We start from the raw sequence: 23,699 nt of genomic DNA, 5'->3' as shown, positions 1-23,699 counted from the left end.
CTGAGGAGGAAAGGGGGAGCTGTTTTCTCTCTCCTCAGAATATATTTTTGGTGTCCCGTTTCTCCTCCTCCAGCGCCGCCGCCGCCCCCTCCCTCCCCACCTCGCTCCCCGCCTCCGCCTCCGCCTCCCGGGTTATCTTTGTCTCGCTGCCTCGCGCTCACTCGCTCAACTCTCGGCGCCGCCGCGGCCCCACGCTCCGGGCCCGTCCTCGAGGCGCGCGGCGCGGGGCGCGGGCGCCGGGGCCTGAGGCGGCGGGCGACGCCCGGGGGCCTGACGGCCGGCCCCGCGCCATGGTGTGAGCGCCGCCGCCGCCCGCACACGCTCCGTCCGCCCTCCGCGCGGCCCGGCCGGCCGAGAGCCCCGAGAGCGCAGCCGAGCCCGCCGCCGCCGCCCCCGGCCCCGCGAGGAGAGTACCGGGCCGGCCCGGCTGCAGCGCGAGGAGCGCGGTCGGCGGCCTGGTCTGCGGCTGAGATACACAGAGCGACAGAGACATTTATTGTTATTTGTTTTTTGGTGGCAAAAAGGGAAAATGGCGAACGACTCCCCTGCAAAAAGTCTGGTGGACATCGATCTCTCCTCCCTGCGGGTGAGTGGGCCCGCGAGCGGGCGCGCGGGGAGCGGGCAGCCGGCAGCCGGCAGCCGGGGCCGCGCCCTGGTCGGGCGGGCGCTCGGGCGCCGCCGTGGGCAGAGCCGCGGGCGCGGCGGCCCCTTTGTCTGCCTGTGCGGGCTGGTGCGGGGCGGGCGCTACCCTCCACCGCCCCCACGCCCCGAGCCCGCCGCGCGACCCCCGGGCGCTGGGGGACCGCGCGGGGCGAAGCCCACCTCTTTTGTCACCGCCCTTTCTCTCCAACTGCCCTGCCTGATTTATTCATTTTTTTGGCTTTTTTAAAATGATAACCCCTCCCCTCCTTCCTCTCCAGGATCCTGCTGGGATTTTTGAGCTGGTGGAAGTGGTTGGAAATGGCACCTATGGACAAGTCTATAAGGTCGGTGTGGGCGCCTTCTTTGTTTCCCGTGGCATGTGAAAACTTCTTGTTGGGGGACGAGGAGAGGGTGATAAACATGCTGCTGACTGGAGGCCACGCCGCTTGGCCAAAGTTGGGAGAGGGGTTTCGCCTTGCAGTCCCTCTGTTTTTGCACACTGAGTTTATATTCAGACTGGCCTTAAAAGACCTCATTTCCTGGCTTTGAGATAAGGAAATAAGCTACACTCTTAGGCATGCACTTTACTTCAATAAAATGGAAAAGCATTTTTAAAAAATAAGACAACCTGAATTTTTTCTTTTTTTCCCCAAATCTGGCCTTCTGAGTTTGTGTGTAAATTAAAATACAGTGGAGGCGGGCCTTGCCTCTGACGATCCTAAACCACTGCTTTGGCCATCGTGAAAATTGTCATCATGTTTCAGCCTCCACTCAGTGCTTGCCAGTTGCTCAAGGTGGGGAGTTTGGCGTTACCTGGGAATACTTTATAACTGGGTGTCATCCTTTCTATTGATGGATACGTATTTTGGGGAAGCAGGGAGGAGTGTGTGTTTGGGCAACAGCAGCAGGAAGAATTACAGTGTGGGGATTATAAAATCTGAATTCCAGGAATAACCTGTTTGACAGCTGTGTAATTGAAACAGAAATGACGGAGAGCGAAGAGAATATAGAGGATGCCCTGGTTTCACACCCACCCAGGTCTTTCTCTTTTTAAAAAATTTTAACACCCACCCTCCACCCCAGCGATAAATGAAACTAGCAAATCTGGAGACTGAGTCTACGCTGAGTAGCTGACACCTGATGTGACTAACAGTGTTCATTTTATACATTGTACAGTCTAGAGATTATGAAAGATATGTAGGGAATGGAGGCGCAGGCCTTGAAAATTCAGAACGGAATGTTAAATTCTTCCTGTCTTGATTTGTTTCTCATTACTGAACGTTTTCCAAAAGTTTAATCTGCACTAGGGGTGTGTTCTATTACAGTCGGTACAAGGTTAGGGAAGCAGGGCTCTGTGGTTCACCGTGAAGAATTGTCATTGTCTCATTAAAAATGGGTGGAGTTGGGGGGGTTGGAAGCCGACTGTAGACCTTTTCTTAGGCTAGATTAAGTGTGGATCTTATTGTGTCTTTTCTGCGTTGTGAGTAGAGTTTATCTATCACTTGAACGCCTCTCCTTAGCCTAGACTTCTAGCCTGGGTAGTATACTGTACTGGACTGTGGTCCGAACTTGGGTCAGTATTCTTAGGTGATCTCAAGTGTATTAGCTTGTGTTTCGTTGGTTAACTGTTGGGGCCGGGGCCAGATTTTTGAATTTGAAAGAGAGCCCCGTTAACTCAGCTTGCCCGGCTCAACTGAATTTGGAAGGCTTTGGAAAATTTTGGAAAAGATTGTGTTGCAGCTCACTGAGTGGTTGGTAACTGGCTAAAAGACATTCTCCCCGGTCTGTTGTTTGTTTAAGCACCAGTCATTTTTTTTCTAACCCAGTTTTTTCTCGCCAAATCTAAGTGGTGATTGTAGTCTTCCAGGTGAATTAGCCAGAACTTGTTTTTGACCTGGCTACACAGTAGTTGGATTGTTTGTGTCTTATTTGGTCAGTATGGATGTTAAGGGTAGAGAAGTAAGCTAGAAGGCGATATAGTCTTTAAACCTTAAGAGAAGGGAAAGAATGAAACCCCAGTTTGTCTTTATTGGTTTTAAGAGGTGGGAGCTGTTTATGGTAAGAGTTTAGTCAGGTTCATTGTTATTTCCCCTCTTGCCATTTTGGTTCCATTCCCCCCAACCTTCCCGAGCTTTTGAACTAGGTTTGCTGAGCGCTACGTTTGGCAGGTATTTGGGATACTGGCATGACACCGCTCTCTGACTACAAAGTCGGTACAAGTTGAGAATTTCTCTAATTATGCAAACCTAGGGAATTAAATCTGTGCAAAAGTTGCCTACAGTCCAGAACAAAATAGTGCCTGAGATTTTGCTCATAAGCAGTTACATTTTTATATTATTATGCAAAATTTCAAACATAAAGACTAGAGAGCTCAGTTTATCAGCAGATGACTAATCTTGTCTCATCTGTATTCTTCTTCTCCTCCTTTATTTTAATGTAAACCCCAAATGCCATTTCATCTGTAAATACTTTAGAATGTTTCTTTTTTACACAATCACATTGTTGTTATCACGCTTAGCAAAATGTCATATATTCACTGTTAACGTTTTCCTGATTGTCTCATACATCAGTAAAATGTTTTTTTTTACTATAACAAGAAGTTCTTTAATGTTTACAAGCAGGTACCGGGAACTTCAATCTTAGAGGTGGTGAAAATAGCAGAACATCTCTTTTTTCCTCTTTTTGACTATTTAATTTCTAGAACCATTTACAATTATGCGTAGGAGTTAATTTAGGATTTTTGTTGGTATGATTTGCTTGTGGTAGATTTGGGATTACATTATTAACACTTTAGAGTTTGTTTATTGCTGGTAAACATCCATTAGGATGAATAGCATTAAAGTTCAAAAAATATTTGTTGCTGAATTGTTATTTATAAAAAGGTCTTTATTTTTAAACATAATTTCAGGTAAAAACTGTAAGCTGAACAACTTGTCCTAATTTATTTTAGTGTCATATTTTCTATTTTTCATTAGCGCAGAGGTTGCTTATTTTGAGGCAACTATATTTACATGAAGTGAGTGAGTTGAAAAGAGAGAGTTTTCCGAGATTTGATATGTCGTATGAAATAGCTTCTTTTGGGGCGAACGACTCCCCTGCAAAACTGTGCTAATGGTAGACCCCTCATTTATGGAAGAAAGGGAGGGGGAGAGGTGTTTGTGTGTGGCAGTAGGGCTAAGAGTGACGTTTGGGAGTGGTAGAAAGGTTAGGGAGTAGTGGGAATTTCAAGGAGATGTTATTTGGACTTGAGGAGAGACATCTTCTTTAAGCATTGAGGAGCTACTGAACGGTTTTGTTGGAATTGGGGATCCCTGAGAGTAGGGGACTTGATCCAGTTTTTTCGGGGTAACTTCTAATTTTCTGTGTCTCTGACAACAGTGGTATATGGTCTGGTATAGTTGAACAGTATGTAACTTCATCTTAAAAGAAGGAGGTGAAAAACAGGGTATATTCTGTTTAGAGAAATTTATTTTCACTCTTAGGTTTTTGAGAGATGGATACTCATAAACTTAAAATTGTAAATTTCTCTTCACAAGGTTACATTCAGAGTACCATATATTTATAAAAGAAGTGTCTGGTATGATCAATGAGAAGAATAATAGTGTGAAAAATTAAAACCAGAAATAAATCAAGTTTGTTTCCATGTTATTTTGGATTTTATTGTTATTTTATTTTGAGACGGAGGTTTGCTCTGTTGCCCAGGCTGGAGTGCAGTGGCACCATATCCACTCACTGTAACCTCCGTCTCTCGGGTTCAAGTGATTCTCCTGCCTCAGCCTCCTGAGTAGCTAGGATTACAGGTGCGTGCCATCATGCCCAGCTAATTTTTGTATATAGAGATGGGGTTTCACCATGTTGGCTAGGCTGGTCTTGAACTCCTGGCCTCAAGTGATGTGCGCGCCTTGGCCTCCCAAAATGCTGGGATTGTATACAGGCATGAGCCACTGCACCCGGCCTTATTGTTATTTTAAATATTTATTTGACCATTTTTGTGTTCTTTTTGGGGTAACTACTGTTATTTTGCATTTTGTGAGCATGTGATGGCTGGTGTTCCAAATGTCTTGAATAAAAGATTGTCAGCCAGGCGCGGTGGCTTACGCTTGTAAATCCCAGCACTTTGAGAGGCGCAGGTGGGCGGATCACCTGAGGTCAGGAGTTCGAGACCAGCCTGGCCAACATGGTGAAACCCCGTCTCTACTAAAAATACCGAAAAATTAGCCGGGTGTAGTGGCGGGTGCCTGTAATCGCAGCTACTCAGGAGGCTGAGACAGGAGAATCACTTGAACCTGGGAAGTGGAAATTGCAGTGAGCCGAGATTGTGCCGTTGCACTCCAGCCTGGGCAACAAGAGTGAAACTCTGTCTCAAAAAAAAAAAAGAAAAAAAAAAGGAAGATTGCCAGCCTGAGGACAATTCTGAGTCTTGGAAGGACTGACAGAGGGGAAATCCAGTAACAGTAATGTGGAAGTCAGGGAGTTTAGAATCCAGCAGGTAAAATGTCTGAAATCAAGGTTCACTCAAAGGAGGGACCATAGATTTTATGGAAGACTGACGCATTCTGATCTTGTCATTGGAGGAAGGGTACAATGTGGACCTTGGAGATTGAGGACAAGGGTACTCTAGGCCGAAAGACCTTGATGGTAAGGGGAGCTAACGCTAAGAGTTTGCTCATTCGACGCTCATTTGACACTGTGCTAATGGTAGACCCCTCATTTATTGAAGAAAGGGAGGGGAGAGGTGTTTGTGTGTGGCAGTAGGGCTAAGAGTGACCTTTGGGAATGGTAGAAAGGTTAGGGAGTGGTGGGAATTTCAAGGAGGTATTATTTGGACTTGAGGAGAGACATCTTCTTTAAGCATTGAGGAGTCACTGAAAGATTTTGTTGGAATTGGGGATCCCTTAGAGTAGGGGACTTGATCCAGATGTGTGTTGGGAAGGAGCTGGTAAGATGGTTGGCCTTGGGCAAGTGGTCCAGTGACTGGAGGTGAAGGCCGAGGCAGGATAGTGGCAGTGGTGGTAGAGAGGAGGAGAGGTTGGGGTGGATACTTGGGCATTACTCTTTGCTAGGTTTAACTTGTTGAATTCACTCGTTCTCTGCAGGCTTTGGCATGTCCCTTTAAGTGGGTACACGGTTTGCTCGCAGTATTAGGAGGAGCTTTGGGATTCCCAGCACTTTGGGAGGCCGAGATGGGCGGATCACCTGAGGTCAGGAGTTGGAGACCAGCCTAGCCAACATGGCAAAACCCCATCTCTACTAAAAAAATAAAAAAATTAGCCGGGCATGGTGGCATATGCCTGTAATCCCAGCTACTTGGGAGGCTGAGGCGGGAGAATCGCTTGAACCTAGGAGGCGGAGGTTGCAGAGAACTGAGATCATGGCACTGCACTCCAGCCTGGGCAACAGAATGAGACTCTGTCTCAAAAAAAAAAAAAAAAAAAAGGCAGGGGCGGGGTGGTTAAAGTGCTAAAATTGCTTTCGATTGCTCAGTGGTAAAGTGCCATATGGATTGTCTGGCTTTTAAAAATCATTAGGGGCCGGGCGCAGTGGCTCACACCTGTAATCCCAGCATTTTGGGAGGCTGAGGCGGGTCGATCACAAAGTCAGGAGTTCAAGACCAGCCTGTCAACATGGTGAAACCCCATCTCTACTAAAAATACAAAAATTAGCCAGGTGTGGTGGCGCGTACCTCTAGTCACAGCTACCCGGGAGGCTGAGGCCGAAGAATTGCTTGAACTTCCCCAGGAGGTGGAGGTTGAAGTGAGCCGAGATGGCACCACTGCACTCTAGCCTGGGCGACAGAGCCAGACTCCTCCAAAAAGAAAAAATAAAAAAATTTGCATTTTGGAGCAAGTACTTAAACTTTTGTGAGGGATTCTCTAAGTGTTACCTTTTAAGTATAGTATCTCTTGTTCTTAATTGGAGGTAAAGACATCCACTGGGGCAAAATGAATTTTGTAGAACTAGATGTTTTCATTAGGAGGAGATTGTGTCAGCTGATCTGCCACTGGGAGGCATGTTCAGGCTTGTTCTGAGACATAGATTTCCTTCATGCTGGAAGATTCTGGACTTGGGCAAGGTGGGAGGAAGCCAGCCCTGTTGAGCAAGCCCTGCTCTCTTAAAGAGTTTCAACCCTTACTTTCAAAAACTGTTTTACTAACTGAAACATCAAAAGCTCTACAGAAAAGCCAACTACCAAACAAAACCCTGCTGATGATGGGTTTTTAACTCCTTACAGCTTGAAACTTTGTGACAAATATACATTCATTTGCCTAGCTGCAAACTCAATTCGTATTTTGCCTTTTTTCTTAACCAATATTTTATGTGTGTGTATATATATGTGTATATATATATATATATATATTTTTTTTTTTTTTGAGACGGTGTCTAGCTCTGTTGCCCAGGCTGGAGTGCAGTGGTGCGATCTCAGCTCACTGCAAGCTCCGCCTCCCAGGTTCAAGCGACTCTCCTGAGTAGCTGGGACTACAGGTGCACGCCACCACGTCTGGCTAATTTTTGTATTTTTAGTAGAGATGGGGTTTCACCATATTGGCCAGGCTGGTCTCGAGCTTGAGTCAGGGTAAAGTTTTTAGACATACAGGGAAAGATGACTAGGAAGAAAATGGAGAAGGCCAAGGTAATCTTATATTTATTACCAGTGACCATTGTGGCAGCAATGGTTGTTAGGTTTTATAATGTTATATCACTGCTCACCAAACAGAATTTGTTCTTTTGTTATGGAGCAGGTTCAGTAATAAGAGTTGGTGAGTATTATTCAGAAAAGCTGCCTCTTGGGTTGAGTAATTAATAAAGTGATTCATTAGGACGTAGTTTTTTTCTGTAAGAATCTCTAAGGAATGATCACAATGATAAGTTTTAGGACATCCCGTTTTAAAAACTGGACTCTTACAAACTTTGATATCTAGATAGCATTAGGTATAACTAAATTGGGGAGACAAAAGTGAAAAACGATTAACCATATAAGGGTGGTTTCATGCAGGTACTGTGGATGTGTGCTGGGCCCTGTTCTGAGAGTTAGATACACAGTGGTAAATGAAGCAGATGATATATCTACCCTTATGGAACTCAAGAAAAACAGGGGGATGGACACAAAATGCCAGATGTGGGATGTCAGTCATACATTCTGTGTTGTCTGCATCTCCCTGGGTCCCCTGCCCAGCACACTTGTGTTCAGACACAATGAATGCACCGACACATGGAAACAGCACATACTGCAATGTGTTCATTTTAAATGGCTCAACCTCATCAGCAGGGCTTCTCTGTGCTTTAAATTACAGTAAAAACAAATGAAAAGTGAAATGAAAAGGTAGACATATAGAATATCAGTCTACTTTTTTTACTGGTAGAATCAAAAGACATTTTTCCCCTGTCAAATTTTGCTGTAAAAGTTTTCGTTTTTGTTTTCTTTTTAAAAAAGTATAAGAAACTCAGGTGATATAAAAGGTTTTATATACTTCTCATTTCAGAAATGACCTTGCTGTGGTCAGCAGACCACACTTTCAGGAACACTGAACTGGCAGGATTGAATTTGTAGCAGGGCTCTTAGTAAACTCTGGGTGGTTGGTGTGTTAGTGAGCTGGAGAATTGAGGACTGTCGTTTGTGCCTAGTAGTTGGTTCTCCCACCCTTTGAACATTGGGGAGCTAGAGCAGGTGCTGCTTACAGCTTTATGCTTTAGTGCCAAAACGTCTTTGACCCCTGTGCTTTGGAACTGCCTCAGATATGGCTAAATATGAACAAGTTATCCTATTAAATTTAAATAAATGAAAGAAAAACCCCACTTTTACATTATAACTTTAAAAAATCCTTCATATGATAAATAGGGCCTTAACTTACCAGTTATGAATCGATAGTTATAATCAAATGATACTAAAGTGCTCATACCAAAAGTCGGAGTCATCCTGTTCTCCACAAGCATCTGTTTTCAGTGCTTTTAGCTGCTACATCTGAAATTTATTGCTATATTTCTAAATTATGTACTTATGTGGCTATTTCTTCATTTATCAGTTTTATACATTTATTGACTTTCTCTAGCAGTAGTTGTAGTTATTGAACTAGTTAGTTCAATAGTAGTTGAATATTTAACTCCTATACTTGCTGCCTCCCTTAAGTGGGCATACTGTAATTTTGGGTTAAAGTGATAGTTGTTTCTTTTATCATGACTATGTAAATACCATTTATATGTGAGCTAAACAGTCTCATATGATTACATTTCCTTTTTTAAACAACACCCCTGCCCCCACATCGCTTTTAGTTTTTCATTTGCTTAGTTTTCTTTGTACCTATCATCATCTTCCTCCTCAGATACCCTAAAAGGTATAACAAATGCCTAGCAAAGTTTAGTCTTTATCACATTTTCCAAATGCTTAATTTAACACCACATGTCAGATAATTTATTGTTGCAGATAACCTGTTGATTTCAATTTTTTCTCCCTGGAGTTTCCTCATAGCTGTGCAGGTATGGTTGCCCCTGGACCTGGCATGTAGCTATTGTCCTGGAATGTCTGTTTCCTGGATACTGCAGTTTTCCTTTTTGGTTTACTGTATTATTTTCCTGAAGCACATCCTCTAGTAGTTTTAAAAGAAAGGGTGTATGCGTATTAAGGTTTTAAGTCCTTGTATGGCTGAAGATCCCTTTTTCTTATTACTGCCTCATCTCCGCTTGTCTGGAACATAACTGCTTTCGATTTCTTTAGGGACTAAATCTCTGGTTTCCTGTGGGTATGGAGTGATGTGAGGCAGTTACCAGACTGTGTAAGGCAGAGAAAGGGGACCTGGGGCTTTCAACCACTAAATATGCAAACTTTGATCAGTTCTGATTTTGGCCTTGCACCTCACTTGGTATTGGTTTATTCCAAATGATGACCTTCTCAGGGTTTTGTAGGTCCAACTGTCTCACTTCTTTTTGGTATCCTTAGTAGGCACTTAGGTTGTAATTTTTACCTCTTAGTTACTACTCCATCCACTTTTTATTTTATCTTTTTTTTTTTTTGAGACAGAGTCTCACTGTTGCCTAGGCTGGAGTACAGTGGCGCCATCTCAGCTTACTGCAGCCTCCGTCTTGTGGGTTCAAGCGATTCTCCTGCCTCAGCCTCCCAAGTAGCTGGGACTGCAGGTGCAGACCACCATGCTTGGCTAATATTTGTACGTTTAGTAGAAATGGGGTTTGACTGTGTTGGCCAGGCTGTTATCGAACTCCTGACCTCAGGTGATCCCCCTGCCTGGGCCTCTCAAAGTGCTGGGATTACAGGCATGAGCCACTGCCCCTGGTCTGCCTGTCTGTGTCTCTTGAGACAGAGTTTTGCTCTGTCCCCCAGGCTGCAGTACAGTAGTGTGATCACAGCTCACTGCAGCCTCGACCTCCTAGGCTCAAGCAAACTTCCCACATCAGCCTCTTGAATAGCTGGGACTACAGGTGTGCACCACCATATCCAGCTAAGTGTTTTTTTTTTGAGACGGAGTCTCGCTCTGTCGTCCAGGCTGGAGTGCAGTGGTGTAATCTCGGCTCACTGCAAGCTCTGCCTCCCAGGTTCATGCCATTCTCCTGCCTCAGCCTCCCGGGTACCTGGGACTATAGGCGTCCGCCGCCACGCCTGGCTAATTTTTTTATTTTTTGGTATTTTTAGTAGAGATGGGGTTTCACCATGTTAGCCAGGATAGTCTCTTATCTCCTGACCTTGTGATCCGCCCGCCTCGGCCTCTCTAAGTGGTGGGATTACAGGCGTGAGCCACCGCGCCCAGCCCATGTCCAGCTAATTTTTAAAATTTTTAGTAGAGATGGTATTTGACCATCTTGCCAAGGTTACTGGACTAAAGTGGTCGGCCTACCTCGGCCTCTCACCATCCACTTTTTAGCTGTCAAAACCTGATAGAAATGATCTCTACTACCTCTCTTCCCCTTTATATCTTTATTCTTTTGTTTACTTTAAAATCATTTTTATGGGAATTAATTCTTAATAACTCATGTGATCAGTCCACCATGTTTAACCAACAGTTGTGTCTTTGATTTTGGACTTAGGGTTTTGCTCAGGTGTTTGTTTCTTTTCATCCAGAACAATAACAATACCAACAGAACAATAACAATACCAACCAAACAATAACAATAACAACAAATAAAAAATGAAAACAAGGGTAAGCAGTGCGTAACCTCTGTGACCTTACTGCGTGACCTCTGTCAGAGATACTTAATTTGGGAGGTGCAAGCCGAGGGAGATGAGGATGAGGAATAAGGAAAGTGAGGCAGGATGCCAAGGAGTGCCATGATAGGTATTAATTACCATGTTGGCTGCTGCTTTGAACAAACCTTTGAGAGATAGAGGAGTTTGTTCAGCAGTATTTTTTTTTAAAGCAGTTTTATTGAGGTATATTTTCTGTATTATGAAATTAACCCAATTCAAGCTTGCATTTCAGTGATATTTAGTAAATTTACTGAGTGGCACAACCATCACCACAGATCAATATTGGAACACTTTGATCATGCCAATAAGATTCCTCGTAGTGATTTACAGTTAATCCCCATTCCAACCCAGAGCCCCAGGCAACTGCTAATCTGTCAGTATTAATTTGCCTTTTTTGAACATTTCATTTAAATGGAATCCTACAATGTGTGGTCACCTGTGTTTAATGTTTTTGAGGTTCGACCATGTAGCAGTGTGGTTCTTTGTTCCTTTTTATTGCTGAATTTTAGGCTATGGTTGTACCACATTTTTTACCTGTTAACCAATTGATAGGCATGATGTTGATGGAACTGCACCTTAAGTCATCCACAGAAGGGAGAAAGGAGGGGGAATTTATCTGTTTGGGTCTTCTTGTTTCTCTTTAGTGTAACCAAATGCTTGGTTCTGATGACCCTGAGTGACTGTCTGGATGAGGGAAAAGCAGTTGGAAGTTTTGCATCCCTGAATCCTTTATCTTCCGCACTCTTATTATTAGTCATTACTGTGAGTTTATTTATTTATTTTTTGAGATGGAGCCTCACTCTGTCGCCCAGGCTGGAGTGCAGTGGCACAATCTCGGCTCACTGCAGCCTCCACCTCCTGAATTCAAGTGATTCTCCTGCTTCAGCCTCCCAAGTAGCTGAGATTACAAGTGTGAGCTACCACGCCCAGCTAATTTTTGCATTTTTAGTAGAGATGGGGTTTCGCCCTGTTGGCAAGGCTAGTCTCGAACTCCTCACCTCAGGTGATCTGCCCGCCTCGGCCTCCCAAAGTGCTGGGATTACAGGCGTGAGCCACTGCGCCTGGCCTTAAGTCATTTTTAAAAACATGAATACAGTTCCTTTCTTATCACTATGAAGACAAACTATTCACTAACAGCGAGGTCACTGGTACTAGGAACTAGGCCGAACTGGTTTTTCCTTCTATTTTTGGGGGGAATTCCCTTGTATATTTACCATGTGATGCTAGACTGCAGTTTTCCTTTATCTCAAGCAGAAGCTATTGTCTTGCCTGGATTTTAAAAAAACAAAGCAAAATATGTTATCTTTGGTCAGAAGGATGTATTCCAAGTTAAATAAATGATTTGCTATGTGTTTTGGGGGAAATAAGTTTGCTCATTTGTTTCAAGTGTATTTTTCAGAGTATTTTTCTTTTATTTTATTCTTAAGTTTTTTTTGTGATACCTTCTGTTAGGGCCTTACTGCATTCAGATTACATAAAATTAAGTTAAGTAATAGTTTACTTTTTGAAAATTCTTATATTGGAGAGCTTTCATTCTTACTTGCCGTGACAGTGACAGAATACTGTTGACTACCAGAGCCCTTCCCCCACTGAGTTTTTCTGAGACTCTTTATGTAATTGGTGTGTAGTTTTATGACTTCAATTTTGAGAGGTATGTCAAAGACTGAATATTATCTGAGTTAGGGCTGTGCATCAAGGTACTTAATAATTTGTTGGAGATCCTGGGTTAGACACTGAATATTGCCTGCGGTTGAGTGTGTACATTTAAGTGACACAATTCGTTGGGTGTATTGATTCACCTGCTAGGGCATGACTCAAATTCTAGGGCCATTCCAGTTTGAACTTGGCATATTAGAGCATCTTAGTTCTCTATATGTACACGTTTTCTCATTTATTCTTGTTCCCTTCCTTGATTCCCAGAAAAATCTGACAGGTGTTCAGCTCTTTACTCTTCAGTGATTTCAAGGCTTGGTTTCTGTTTCTTGTTTCACTGTCTACAGATATTTTGAGCCTACTCTGCTAGTCAAGATTTCCTTTATTTATTTAACTAGTACTTAATGTGTTTATAATATGTGCCAGGCACCATGCAAGGCTTGCTCACTGGTGACAATGGACAAGAAAGGCAGTCAGCTCATGCCCTTGTGTAGCGTATAGCCTAATATGTAAGGCAGAAAATGAACACACAGTTAAAGAGGATGATATTGCAGATGGGGAACAGCAGAAGCCTATGGGAGTGTGTGACACGATAGCTAAGTTAGAGCTGATAAAACAGATACGGTGGTATGCACAGTGAAGCTTTATGATTTCAATTCAGATGCTCTAGATGAGGCATAGATGTATGTGGAGCAGTGAACAGTCTGCTAGGAGTTAAAACAACCCACTGAGCTGATGATTCATCATCTTGGTTAATACTACTTTGAATAAAGATAGGAGGGGTGTGTTCCATTGATTATGATAATTGACTGTCTCCATTCAGTTTGCCTTGAGCCAGCTGTCTCTCAGGAAGCCTTGCTTCCTACATCTGCACTGTTTGGTGCGCCTTGCTTTTGAATCTCCTGTATCAGTTAGAAGTTAGCATCATGAACATTCTCATATGGGTGAAGGAGGGGCCTTCATCGGGCCTCAGATTGTCTTATGAGCAATATCTGGAATAATATTCGGTAAACAGCTGGCCTGAAGTAGGCCACATTCTGCCCTACATTACACATGGGGAGACTGCTTTGTTCAGCTGCTGATCCCCATGATGTTAGGGCTGAAAGGGACCTCTGTAAAATGGGAACAATGGTGTACAGGTTTGTGATATTCACATAGTTTTTAATAAGTTTCTGTAGTTCCGGTTATATAACAAAATAATTAAAAGGTAAAGTTTTTTTGCTTTTTTTTTTGAAGACAGAGCTACAACCTCTGCCTCCAGGGTTCAAGCAATTCTCCTGCCTCAGCCTCTCATGTAGCTGGAATTAACAGGCATGCAGCACCACGCCTGGCTGATTTTTGTATTTTTAGTAGAGATGGGTTTTCACCATGTTGCTGAGGCTGGTCTCCAAATCCTGACCTCAAGTGATCTACCTGCCTCGGCCTCCCAAAGTGCTGGAATTACAGGCGTGAGCCATTGGGCCTGGCCTTGCTCTTTGATAATATGGACAAAAGAGAATTTTATTTTTCTACTCCGATTAGGTAAAATGATGTTGTGGCTTTTTTTTGATGTTGAGTGAGATATTTCTAACCATTCTCTAATCATACTGGAAAATGGGACTTTGTAGTTACTAATGCTGGCTTTCAAAGTGTGAAATTCTTTTTGCATTATTTTGTATAAGCAAGGGCTTTGTCAGTCATCAACTCCAAGATTGTATTAGACATTTCATTAGTTTTCTAGTTAATTAGCTGAAAATATATTCTTATTGTTATATGAAAAAAGCGACTTAAATGTTGAATTTTAAATAGGATGCTTATTTATTTTTTTCTTGTGTTTATACTGTTTATTTTCTTGCTGGCTCTATCAGCTGAGGACTTGATCTCATTGGTAGTCTGTCTTGCCCTTTTTTTTTTTTTTTGCTTTCTAATGATTCCTTTTGCTGGCTTATTACCTATAACTTCTACTTAGGTTATTTTATAGGTTGCTTTAGATTTGTAGCACATGTTTTTAACTTACCATAGTCTACCTTCAAATGATATTATACCTTACTATGGTATACCTCCATTTCTACCCACTTGGCCTTATGGTTTTTTAGTGTACATTTTACTTTTATTTATTATTTATTAATTTATTTTTATTTTTTGAGACAGTGTCGCTCTGTCGCCCAGACTGGAGTATAGTGGTGCGATCTTGGCTCGCTGCAACCTCTGCCTCCCAGGTTCAAGTGATTCTCCTGCCTCAGCCTCCCGAGTAGCTGGGACTACAGGTGTGGGCCACCACGCCCGGCGAATTTTTTGGATTTTTAGTAGAGACAGGGTTTCACCGTGTTAGCCAGGATGGTCTCAATCTCCTGACCTCGTGATCTGCCCACCTTGGCCTCCCAAAGTGCTGGGATTACAGGCGTGAGCCACTGCGCCCGGCCCTATTTTTTATTTTTTATTTTTTGAGACAGTATCTCCCTCTGTCACCCAGACTGGAGGGCAGTGGCATGATCTTGGCTCACTGCAACCTCCATCTCCCAGGTTCAAGTGATTCTTGTGCCTCAACCTCCTGAGTAGCTGGGATTACGGGTGTGTACCACCATGCCTGGCTAATTTATTATTAGTAGAGATGGATTTTCACCATGTTGGCCAGGCTGGTCTCGAACTCCTGATCTCAGGTGATCCACCCATCTTGGCCTCTCCAAGTGCAGGAATTACAGGTGTGAGCCACTGCGCCAGGCTGAGAAATTTGTTTGTTGAGGAATATCAAAGACTCTGGCCTTGGAACATTGATAGTTCACTTTGAACTTCAAGGGTTGATTAATCAAAAGTTTCTGTTAAACCAAATTTTTTTTTTTTTTGAGACAGAGTCTTACTCTGTCACCCAAGTTGGAGTGCAGTGGGCGCCATCTTGGCTCACTGCAACCTCCACCTCCCGGGTTCAGGCAGTTCTCGTGCCTCAGCCTCCTGAGTAGCTGGGATTACAGGTGCCTGCCACCACACCTTGGCTAATTTTTGTATTTTTAGTAGAGACAGGGTTTCATCATGTTGGCCAGGCTGATCTCAAACTCCTGACCTCAGGTGATCCACCCGCCTCCTTGGCTGATCTCAAACTCCTGACCTCAGGTGATCCACCCGCCTCCTTGTCCTCCCAAAGTGCAGGGATTACAGGTGTGAACCACTGCGCCCGGCCTTAAACCAAAGTCTTGATTGTGCTTAAAATATTTAAGTAAAAAGCTACTTTGCTATCCCAGTGTTCCAGTTTGACAGTGATCAATTAAAAAATTTTTAATCCCTCTGCTGAGTGTAGTGGCTTATTCCTGTAATCCCAGCACTTTGGGAGGCTTAGGTGGGCAGATCATTTGAGGTCAGGAGTTCAAGACCAGGCTGGCCAAATGGTGAAACTCATCTCTACTAAAAGTACCAAAAAAATGAGCTGGGCATGGTGGCGCATGCCTGTCATCCCAGCTACTTGGGAGGCTGAGGCATGAGAATTGCTTGAACTCAGGAGGCAGAGGTTGCAGTGAGCTGAGATCACGCCACTGCACTCTAGCCTGGGGTGACAGAGTGAGACCTTGTCTTAAAAAAAAAAAAAAAAAAAATGCTGGGTGCGATGGCTCACACCTGTAATCCCAGAACTTTGGGAGGCCAAGGCGGGCAGATCACGGGGTCAGGAGATCGAGACTATCCTGGCTAACACGGTGAAACCCCATCTCTACTAAGAATACAAAAATTAGATGGGCGTGGTGGGGGTGCCTGTAATCCCAGCTACTCGGGAGGCTGAGGCAGGAGAATTGCTGGAACCTGGCAGATGGAGGTAGCAGTGAGCTGAGGTCTCGCCACTGCACTCCAGCCTGGGCGACAGAGCGAGACTCCATCTCAAAAAAAAAGTTTTCTAATTTCCCATCATCTGATCCTACCAAAAATAACAAATACCTAGGGAGTTTTTCATTTCATTTACAATCTGAAACCTCAGATGGCCTTATGACAAGAGCCAATATTTTAATATCTTTGTCTTAGAACCTCACTCATACAATAGAGACAAACCTCAAATCCAATCCAGAGAGCGTTGCTTCAAGGAACAGTGGTGACTTAAGATAGGTTGGAAGTCTGATGGTGCTACATGAATGCTAAACAATCAAGCCTTTTCAGGTTTAGTTTAATAGTTATTATTCTTATACTTTCAAAACCATTTTCATGTAACTATTTATTAAATGTTAGTAAAAGGGAACTACCCGAACACAGATTTTGTCCAAGCAACCTGTTTAGAATAAATTATAGGGAAGGAAGTTTTCGCTAAAATGCATTTCCTGTACTTGTGAAGAAACTTGTTGAGAAATTAACTTTGAGAAAAGTTATGCCATCTTTATGCAACATATTTATATAGTTAAGAAACATAATTTTCTTATATTTCAAAAGAGGCTATTTGACAAAAACGGCTAGAAAACCCCTCCCTATACAGTGAGAAATAATATTCTAGAATTATGTTATATAACTAATCATGATAATTTTATTTTCTTCAAATAACTATAAGAACCTTATCTTCCCCTTTATCAAAAAACCATGAGAAAACGAGCCTTCCTGAGAAGTTCGACACTGATACCAGCCAACTGTAAATCAAAATGGAAATGAACATTTCTTTCTAAATCGTATGCAGAATTCATCTGAACATTCTGATAGTTTCCATGTAAACTCTGATACGTGAATGTTGGGGCTAGGAGGAGGCTTGAAGATTATCTTGTTCAAACTCTCTGGTAAAAGAATGGATCTAAGATTTGTTCCATAGGCTGCAGTCCACTTCGGAATCACAGAACTCATCAGACACGTACATGGAACTAAGATACCTTCTCCTAGTTAAAAAAACCAGCTTAAGAAATTCTTGCCACCCAACTTTTCTTCTATGAATCTCTCAATAATTTTTCACTATTCAGAGAATGTGGTAAAAATAAGAGGCTTCAAGACCCAGAAGAACAAATGTGTGGGAACTCCATACCTGCATTAGTCTGTTAGGGCTGCCATAACAAAATGTCACAGGCTGGGGGCTTCAGTAATATAAATCATTTTCTCATAGTTCTAAAGGACAGAAGTCCAAGATTGAGGTGTTGGCAGAGTTGGTTTTTCCTGAGGCTCCTTTTTCTCATTTGCAAATGGCCACCTTCTCAGCCTTTCGTTTTGTGCACCCCTCCCTGGTGTCTGTGTCCAGATTTCTTCTTACAAGGACAGCAGTCAGATTGGATTAAGGTTCACTCTAACAGCCTTATTTTAATTCAGTCACTTCTTCAAAAAGCCTTGTTTCTAAGTCTCAATCACTTTCTGAGGTACTGGAGATGAGAGTTTCAACATGTCAGTAATTTTTGGGGGATCACGGTTTCAGCCCATAACAGTACTGTAAAGTTTTTCTTGTACTGAAGACATGGAAAATAACTACTCTAAAGTGCTAATGATTTATTAACTAACACAGGTAGAATATCCCTTATCTGAAATGCTTGGGACCAGAAGTCGTTCAGATTTTTTTGGATTTTGGAATGTTCATATTATATTTAATGGTATAATATCTCTAATCCAAAAGTCTGAAATCCAAAATGCTCCAGTGAACATTTAGTTTGAGAGTCATGTTGATTGTCAAATGGTTTCAAATTCTGGATTAGGGATACTCAACCTGAAAATTTGGAACCTTGTTTTTTTAAACTGAAAAATACATAGGGTCTTCTAATCCAGGGGTCCCCAACTTCCGAGTTTCAGACCAGTACTGGTCCTTGACCTAATAGGAGCCAGTCCCCACAGCAGGAGGCAAGCAGTGGGCAAGGGATTGAAGCTTTATCTGTATTTATAGCCGCTCCCCATTGCTCGCATTACTGCCTGAGCTCCACCTCCTGTCAGATCAGTGGTGGCATTAGATTCTCAAAGGAGCATGAACCCCTTTGTGAACTGTGCATATGAAGGATCTAGGTTGTACACTCTTTCTGAGGATCTAATGCTTGATGATCTGTCACTGTCTCCCACCACTGCCACCCCCCGCCCACCTTCGTGGAAAAAGTTTCTTCTGTGAAACTGGTCCCTGTGCCAAAAAGGTTGGGACTGCTGTTCTAATCAGATAAATGGCATATTCATTAGTATATTCATTCAACACAAAAATACTACAGATGGCCAGGCGCGGTGGCTCACGCCTGTAATCCCAGCACTTTGGGAGGTCGAGGTGGGCAGACCACGAGGTCAGGAGATAGAGACCATCCTGGCTAACACGGTGAAACCCCGTCTCTACTAAAAATACAAAAAATTAGCCGGGCGTGGTGGCGGGTGCCTGTAGTCCCAGCTACTCGGGAGGCTGAGGCAGAAGAATGGTGTGAACCTGGGAGGCAGAACTTGCAGGGAGCTGAGATTGTGTCACTGCACTCCAGCCTGGGCGACAGAGCGAGACTCCGTCTCAAAACAAAAACAAAAACAAACAAAAAAACCTACAGATGCTATTCTAGATGATGGAGATAAAGAATTGGCAAAAAAAAAAAAAAAAGATACAGTTCGTGTTTTCATGGGGTTTAAGAAGGCAGTAAACCCATCAGATGGTGGTAATATATCAGTTAGCCTTTGCTGGGTAGCAAACCATGCCTGAAACTTGCTGGCTTCATGTTGTATAAGCATCATCATCTTTGTTCATACTTTTGTAGGTCAGTAATTTGGATTGGGGCGTACTCAGTGTGGTAGTGTGGTGGCTCTTCTGTCAATCTCTTCTAGGATCTCTCTGGAAGCTGAAGTCAGCTGGCAGTTAACTGGGGGCTGCATGGTGTGACTTGGGTTGGCCAACTTTTTAAGCACCCTGGCCTTTTCTTTCCCATATCTCAGTTTTCTGTCTCCTCTCTTCCTTTTGTTGTTCACTAAGGAATATTTAAAAAGTTTCGAGTATTACAGAACATTCAACTTTGGGGGAATGAGATGGAGATATAATAAATGGAGATAAATATGTCCATTTAATATCTTCATCTTACAAAAGAATTTAATCACCATTAATTACAGTGTTACAGTATGCCCTGTTACAGCTGAGAGTTAGGGTTTTGCATCCACTAATTTGGGTAGGGTGATAATAGCAAAATGATAAATAAGTCATGAATTTAGCCTGGGCTTTTGGTGCTCAAATACCTTAATTCATGGATGGCAACACCAACACTCTACCTGCTTTTCTTAGCTCAACAGGAAATGAGAGTAGGGCTTGGGCAGGAGGAAGTCATGCATACCCAGCTCTCAGCGTGCGGCCTTCTCGTTGGTTGTTTAGGAGAGCAAACGAAGCTTATCTCCTTCCCCAAAATGTTGATAATGAAGGCAAAATGAGATATAGCTATAGGTAAACTAGATTGAATCTGCTGTTTATGTGTTGGAAGATGACGTTTGAAGATGAGTTTTAGTTCTTAGCACCAATACAACAAATGATGGGATTTGAGGTTTAAGTGCCTAAGTTTAAGGTTCTCATATAATAACTGTTAATTTCTTTTTGTGTCGGGAAAAGAACAAACTCTTGCCTTGAATTAACCAGTTATTTTAAAAAATCATAGACTTCTCTCGTTAGAGGAAACGGCCTGAACTTCATTACCAGGTGACTTTTTAGCTTTAGTGGGTGGCACATGGGACTGTCTGTGGTGTGCCGTCTGCAGTGCACAAGCCATTTGTTTCTGGAAACAGTCTCACAAGCAATGATTTTGGTGAGTTTAGAAATGAATCAGGATGTGCTAAGCTCAATGAGGACTCATTAGCCTTAGATAATGTGATTCTATAAATGATCAGAATGGAGACGGTGAAGACTCAGGAGTATAGAGAAAATAGGATGACACTGGAAGCTAGGCTGATTGGTGGGAGTTTTGGAATCGATGTGCTTCAACTATTAGTTGAATAAGCATATAGTTGAATTAGTAAAGAGTGGGAGACTTGGCCCTTGACTGTGTGTTATAAAAAAAAAGCTATCTTGGCTGGGCACGGTGGCTTATGCCTGTAATCCCAGCACTTTGGGAGGCCGAGGTGGGCAGATCACCTGAGGTCAGGAGTTCGAGACCAGCCTGACCAACATGGAGAAACCCCATCTCTACTAAAAATACAAAATTAGCCGGGCATGATGGCACATGCCTGTAATCCTAGCTTCTGGGGAGGCTGAGGCAGGAGAATCACTTGAACCTGGGAGGCCGAGGTTGCGGTGAGCCAAGATTGCGCCATTGCATTCCAGCCTGGGCAACATGAGCGAGACTCCGTCTCAAAAAAAAAAAAAAAAAAAAAAAAGCTATCTTGAGTACTGACATGGTCCATCATCTCTTTTATGTACATTGCATATGCATGGAGAGGTTAAGTAACTTGCCTAAAGACACATAGCTGGGAAGCAATTGGAGAAACCAAATGTTAAGGCATTTCAGTCCTGACTTCTAAGTTTAGCTCTTAACTTTTTTGCCAGATTGTTTCCCAGGGTATCGACAGGTTTGGTTGGTAGGTAAGATGTGATTTGGCTGAGAGAGCCTGCGAGGGTTTCGGTCCAGGGCTGACAGTGGGAAGACGGGGGGGTAGGGGGGAGTGGAGGGGTGGGGGGTGGGGTGGGGGTGGGGTGGATGGGTTAAGGGTGGGATTGAGAGGCAAAGGAGGTGCTGAGAGGAGCAGAAGTTGCAGGTCCTGAAGCTTTCCTTTTTCTCTACTTTTCTGTGTCTTCCTCAGAGCCTCTCATACTCTAATGTGCGCTCAGTCATCTGGGGAGCTTGTGAAAATGCAGATTCTGATTTCACTGCATCTGGGAATCTGCATTTCTAATATGCTTCCCCAGTGATGCTACTGTAATTCCATACTTTCAATAGGGCAAAGAAGTTAGCATGGGAAGTGTTGGTAGTTCACTGGAACACAGCTGCTAGGGTGGGTTATTTGGACTAGGGTTATGTCTTATCCATGTGGTGTAAAGTGTCTTGGGTATCTGTACATTCAAATCAATAATTTTGTGAACAGATTACAACTTTCAGTTGGGACTGTAGTCTTTCTGAGGCTCACAGGATGTTGATGTAGGAAGGGGTGTTAGAGAATGTGTAGCTCAACCCCTTAGCTTACAGAGAGTGAGGGACTTTGTGGCCTAGTCAGAGCTAGGGTTGCAGATCTGGCCTCTTTTATGCTTTCACTCTTCGTCTGTCTGGGTTGGGTTGGAAGGCAGTGCAGTGAAGTGCTACTGTCTTCCCCCCTACTATTTGATATTTGGTGACATGACAAAGTCATAAATGGATTATGATTCTCAAATTCCATTTCAGTTTGTAGTACATTTCCTGAACAAAAGTAAGTGTTTGAGAGAATGAATGAATAAAAGGGCTGGTTTCTGGGTGAGGTGGCTCACAGAGTGGGTCAGAGGCCGGGACTGCCCCTAAGCCATGGCAGTAAGTTTCTAGTGAAAATAGATGACAACCATTGTGGTGTTTTGGAGAAGGCAGCAGACCCAGACAGTGGCAGGCTTTTAGGCAACAGCTGTGTTTTGAGGCCCCAGGAAAGAGGGGGAAAGGGGCAGGTGTAAGTACAATCAGGGAGAAACTGGGGAAAGACTTTTAGGCAAGCTTTTTGGTTCTTGATTAGGTGGTCTCTCTTGCACCTAGGAAAGCAGACAGTAAAAAGTGTGTCGTTGTTGGAATAGAAAATTCAAGCGCCTGATTGTGAGAATAAGAGTTCAAAAAGGGGGCCAGGCATGGTGGCTCACACCTGTAATCCCAGTGCACTTGGGGAGGCCGAGGCGGGCGGATCACAAGGTCAGGAGTTCAAGACTAGTCTGGCCAATATGGTGAAACCCAGTCTGTACTAAAAATACAAAAATTAGCCGGGCATGGTGGCAGGCGCCTGTAGTCCTAGCTACTTGGGAGGCTGAGGCAGGAGAATTGCTTGAACCTGGGAGGTGGAGGTTGTAGTGAGCTGAGATCATGCCACTGCACTCCAGCCTGGGCGACAGAGTGAGACTAGGTCTCAAGAAAAAAAAAAAAAAAGTTCAAAAAGCGGAGAACAGTGGATGGAAGGTATGAAGAGTTTGAAGCTTTAAAATACTGTTGAGAAAGAAACAGGGAGAAAAAATCAGTCTGGACAGAGATTTGTACAGCACAGTTGTACTTAAGTGTTTGTGTTTTTTTGGGGCAGTGGTGGGTAAGGTCAGTGGTGTTTTTTTTTTTTTTTTTTTTGAGACCCCTGTTGCCCAGGCTGGAGTGCAGTGGCATGACCTTGGCTCGCTGCAACCTCCATCTCCGAGGTTCTAGCCATTCTCCTCCCTCAGCTTCCTGAGTCGCCAGGATTACAGGTGCCGGCCATCACGCCTGGCTAATTTTTTTGTATTTTTAGTAGAGACGGGGTTTCACCATGTTGGCCAGGCTGGATTTGAACTCCTTAAGGTCAGTGGTTTTTACGTTGAAGTCCTGGACTATAGGATGGTAGTTCTGGAAGGAGCTTCAGAGAGCCTCTATGCATCTCCCTCGTTTTTCCTGGAGAAACCTCCAAGGACCCAGTGAGGTGGAGGGACTGACTGGCTAAAAGATACGTCAGCATATAGTAGACTGCCAAATGGACCTTCATATTTTTGCCTCAGATGATTAGAGGACACTCTGGGTTTCTGTCATCTTACTCATTAAAACAAAATACAACACTTTTACCGAGTGCCCTTTATGAACAGGCACTGATCTTTTTATCATTTTTCTTTGATTTTTAGATTGTGCTTTCTGAAAATTCAGATATTCAAGTTAAGTAATCTTTTGTTACTGTTTTCTTGATGGGGAATAATTACTAGATTTAGCTCTTGTAGGTCTTAATTTGGAAAAACAAGTTGAATTATCGCTGAATTTTTGGTTTAGGCATAGTTGATAACATATTTTGCATTTTGTTGCATCAGGTCAGTCTTTAGAGAATAACATTTTTAATACTTCATTTTTCCTATGAGTCACATTAACAAAAACCGCATTTAAAATTTTGTCCTTTCAAAGCACTGTACTGTGGCTGAATTGCATTTAGCGCTACTCATAGGATTTTTACTAGCATTAATTGAGATCTTCCAGTTATTTGAAAGTAGAGAAAAAACATTCCCGTTTTGCAAATAAGCTTTTACAATTTAGTTTCCACTATAGAACATGTCAGTAGACCCTGAGGTTTAAAAAAGAGAATAAAAACTGATACTAGAAATTGTCAATACATCATACAATACATTGATACAGAGATAATCCCTTGAAGCAGACTTGAGAATTCAAAATCCACTTCTGAATGGCTTTGGAGAGGTGCATTT

The 23,699-nt window shown here is 43.1% G+C and overlaps 1 protein-coding gene across 5 annotated transcripts in view; it reads left to right on the top strand.

Moving 5' to 3' along the window:
* Positions 1–150: 150 nt before the first annotated feature.
* The window catches only part of LOC129028924 (mitogen-activated protein kinase kinase kinase kinase 4-like), a 178,990-nt gene continuing 155,441 nt past the window's right edge, over positions 151–23,699 (top strand). For 2 of the 5 annotated variants that reach the window (XM_054474377.2, XM_054474378.2), the window contains exons 1-2: positions 155–586; positions 921–986. In XM_054474377.2, coding sequence (XP_054330352.1) covers positions 530–586; positions 921–986 — 123 coding nt within the window. In that variant the 5' untranslated portion in view covers positions 155–529. Of the gene's footprint in view, positions 587–920; positions 987–23,699 lie in introns of all 5 variants that reach the window. The other 3 variants (XM_054474374.2, XM_054474375.2, XM_054474376.2) reach the window with 3 other exon arrangements.

Source organism: Pongo pygmaeus, chromosome 12 (genome assembly GCF_028885625.2).
Source record: "Pongo pygmaeus isolate AG05252 chromosome 12, NHGRI_mPonPyg2-v2.0_pri, whole genome shotgun sequence".
Lineage (NCBI taxonomy): Eukaryota > Metazoa > Chordata > Mammalia > Primates > Hominidae > Pongo > Pongo pygmaeus.
The sequence above is the reverse complement of the archived record's forward strand: the minus strand, read 5'-3'. Positions and strand labels throughout refer to the sequence as shown.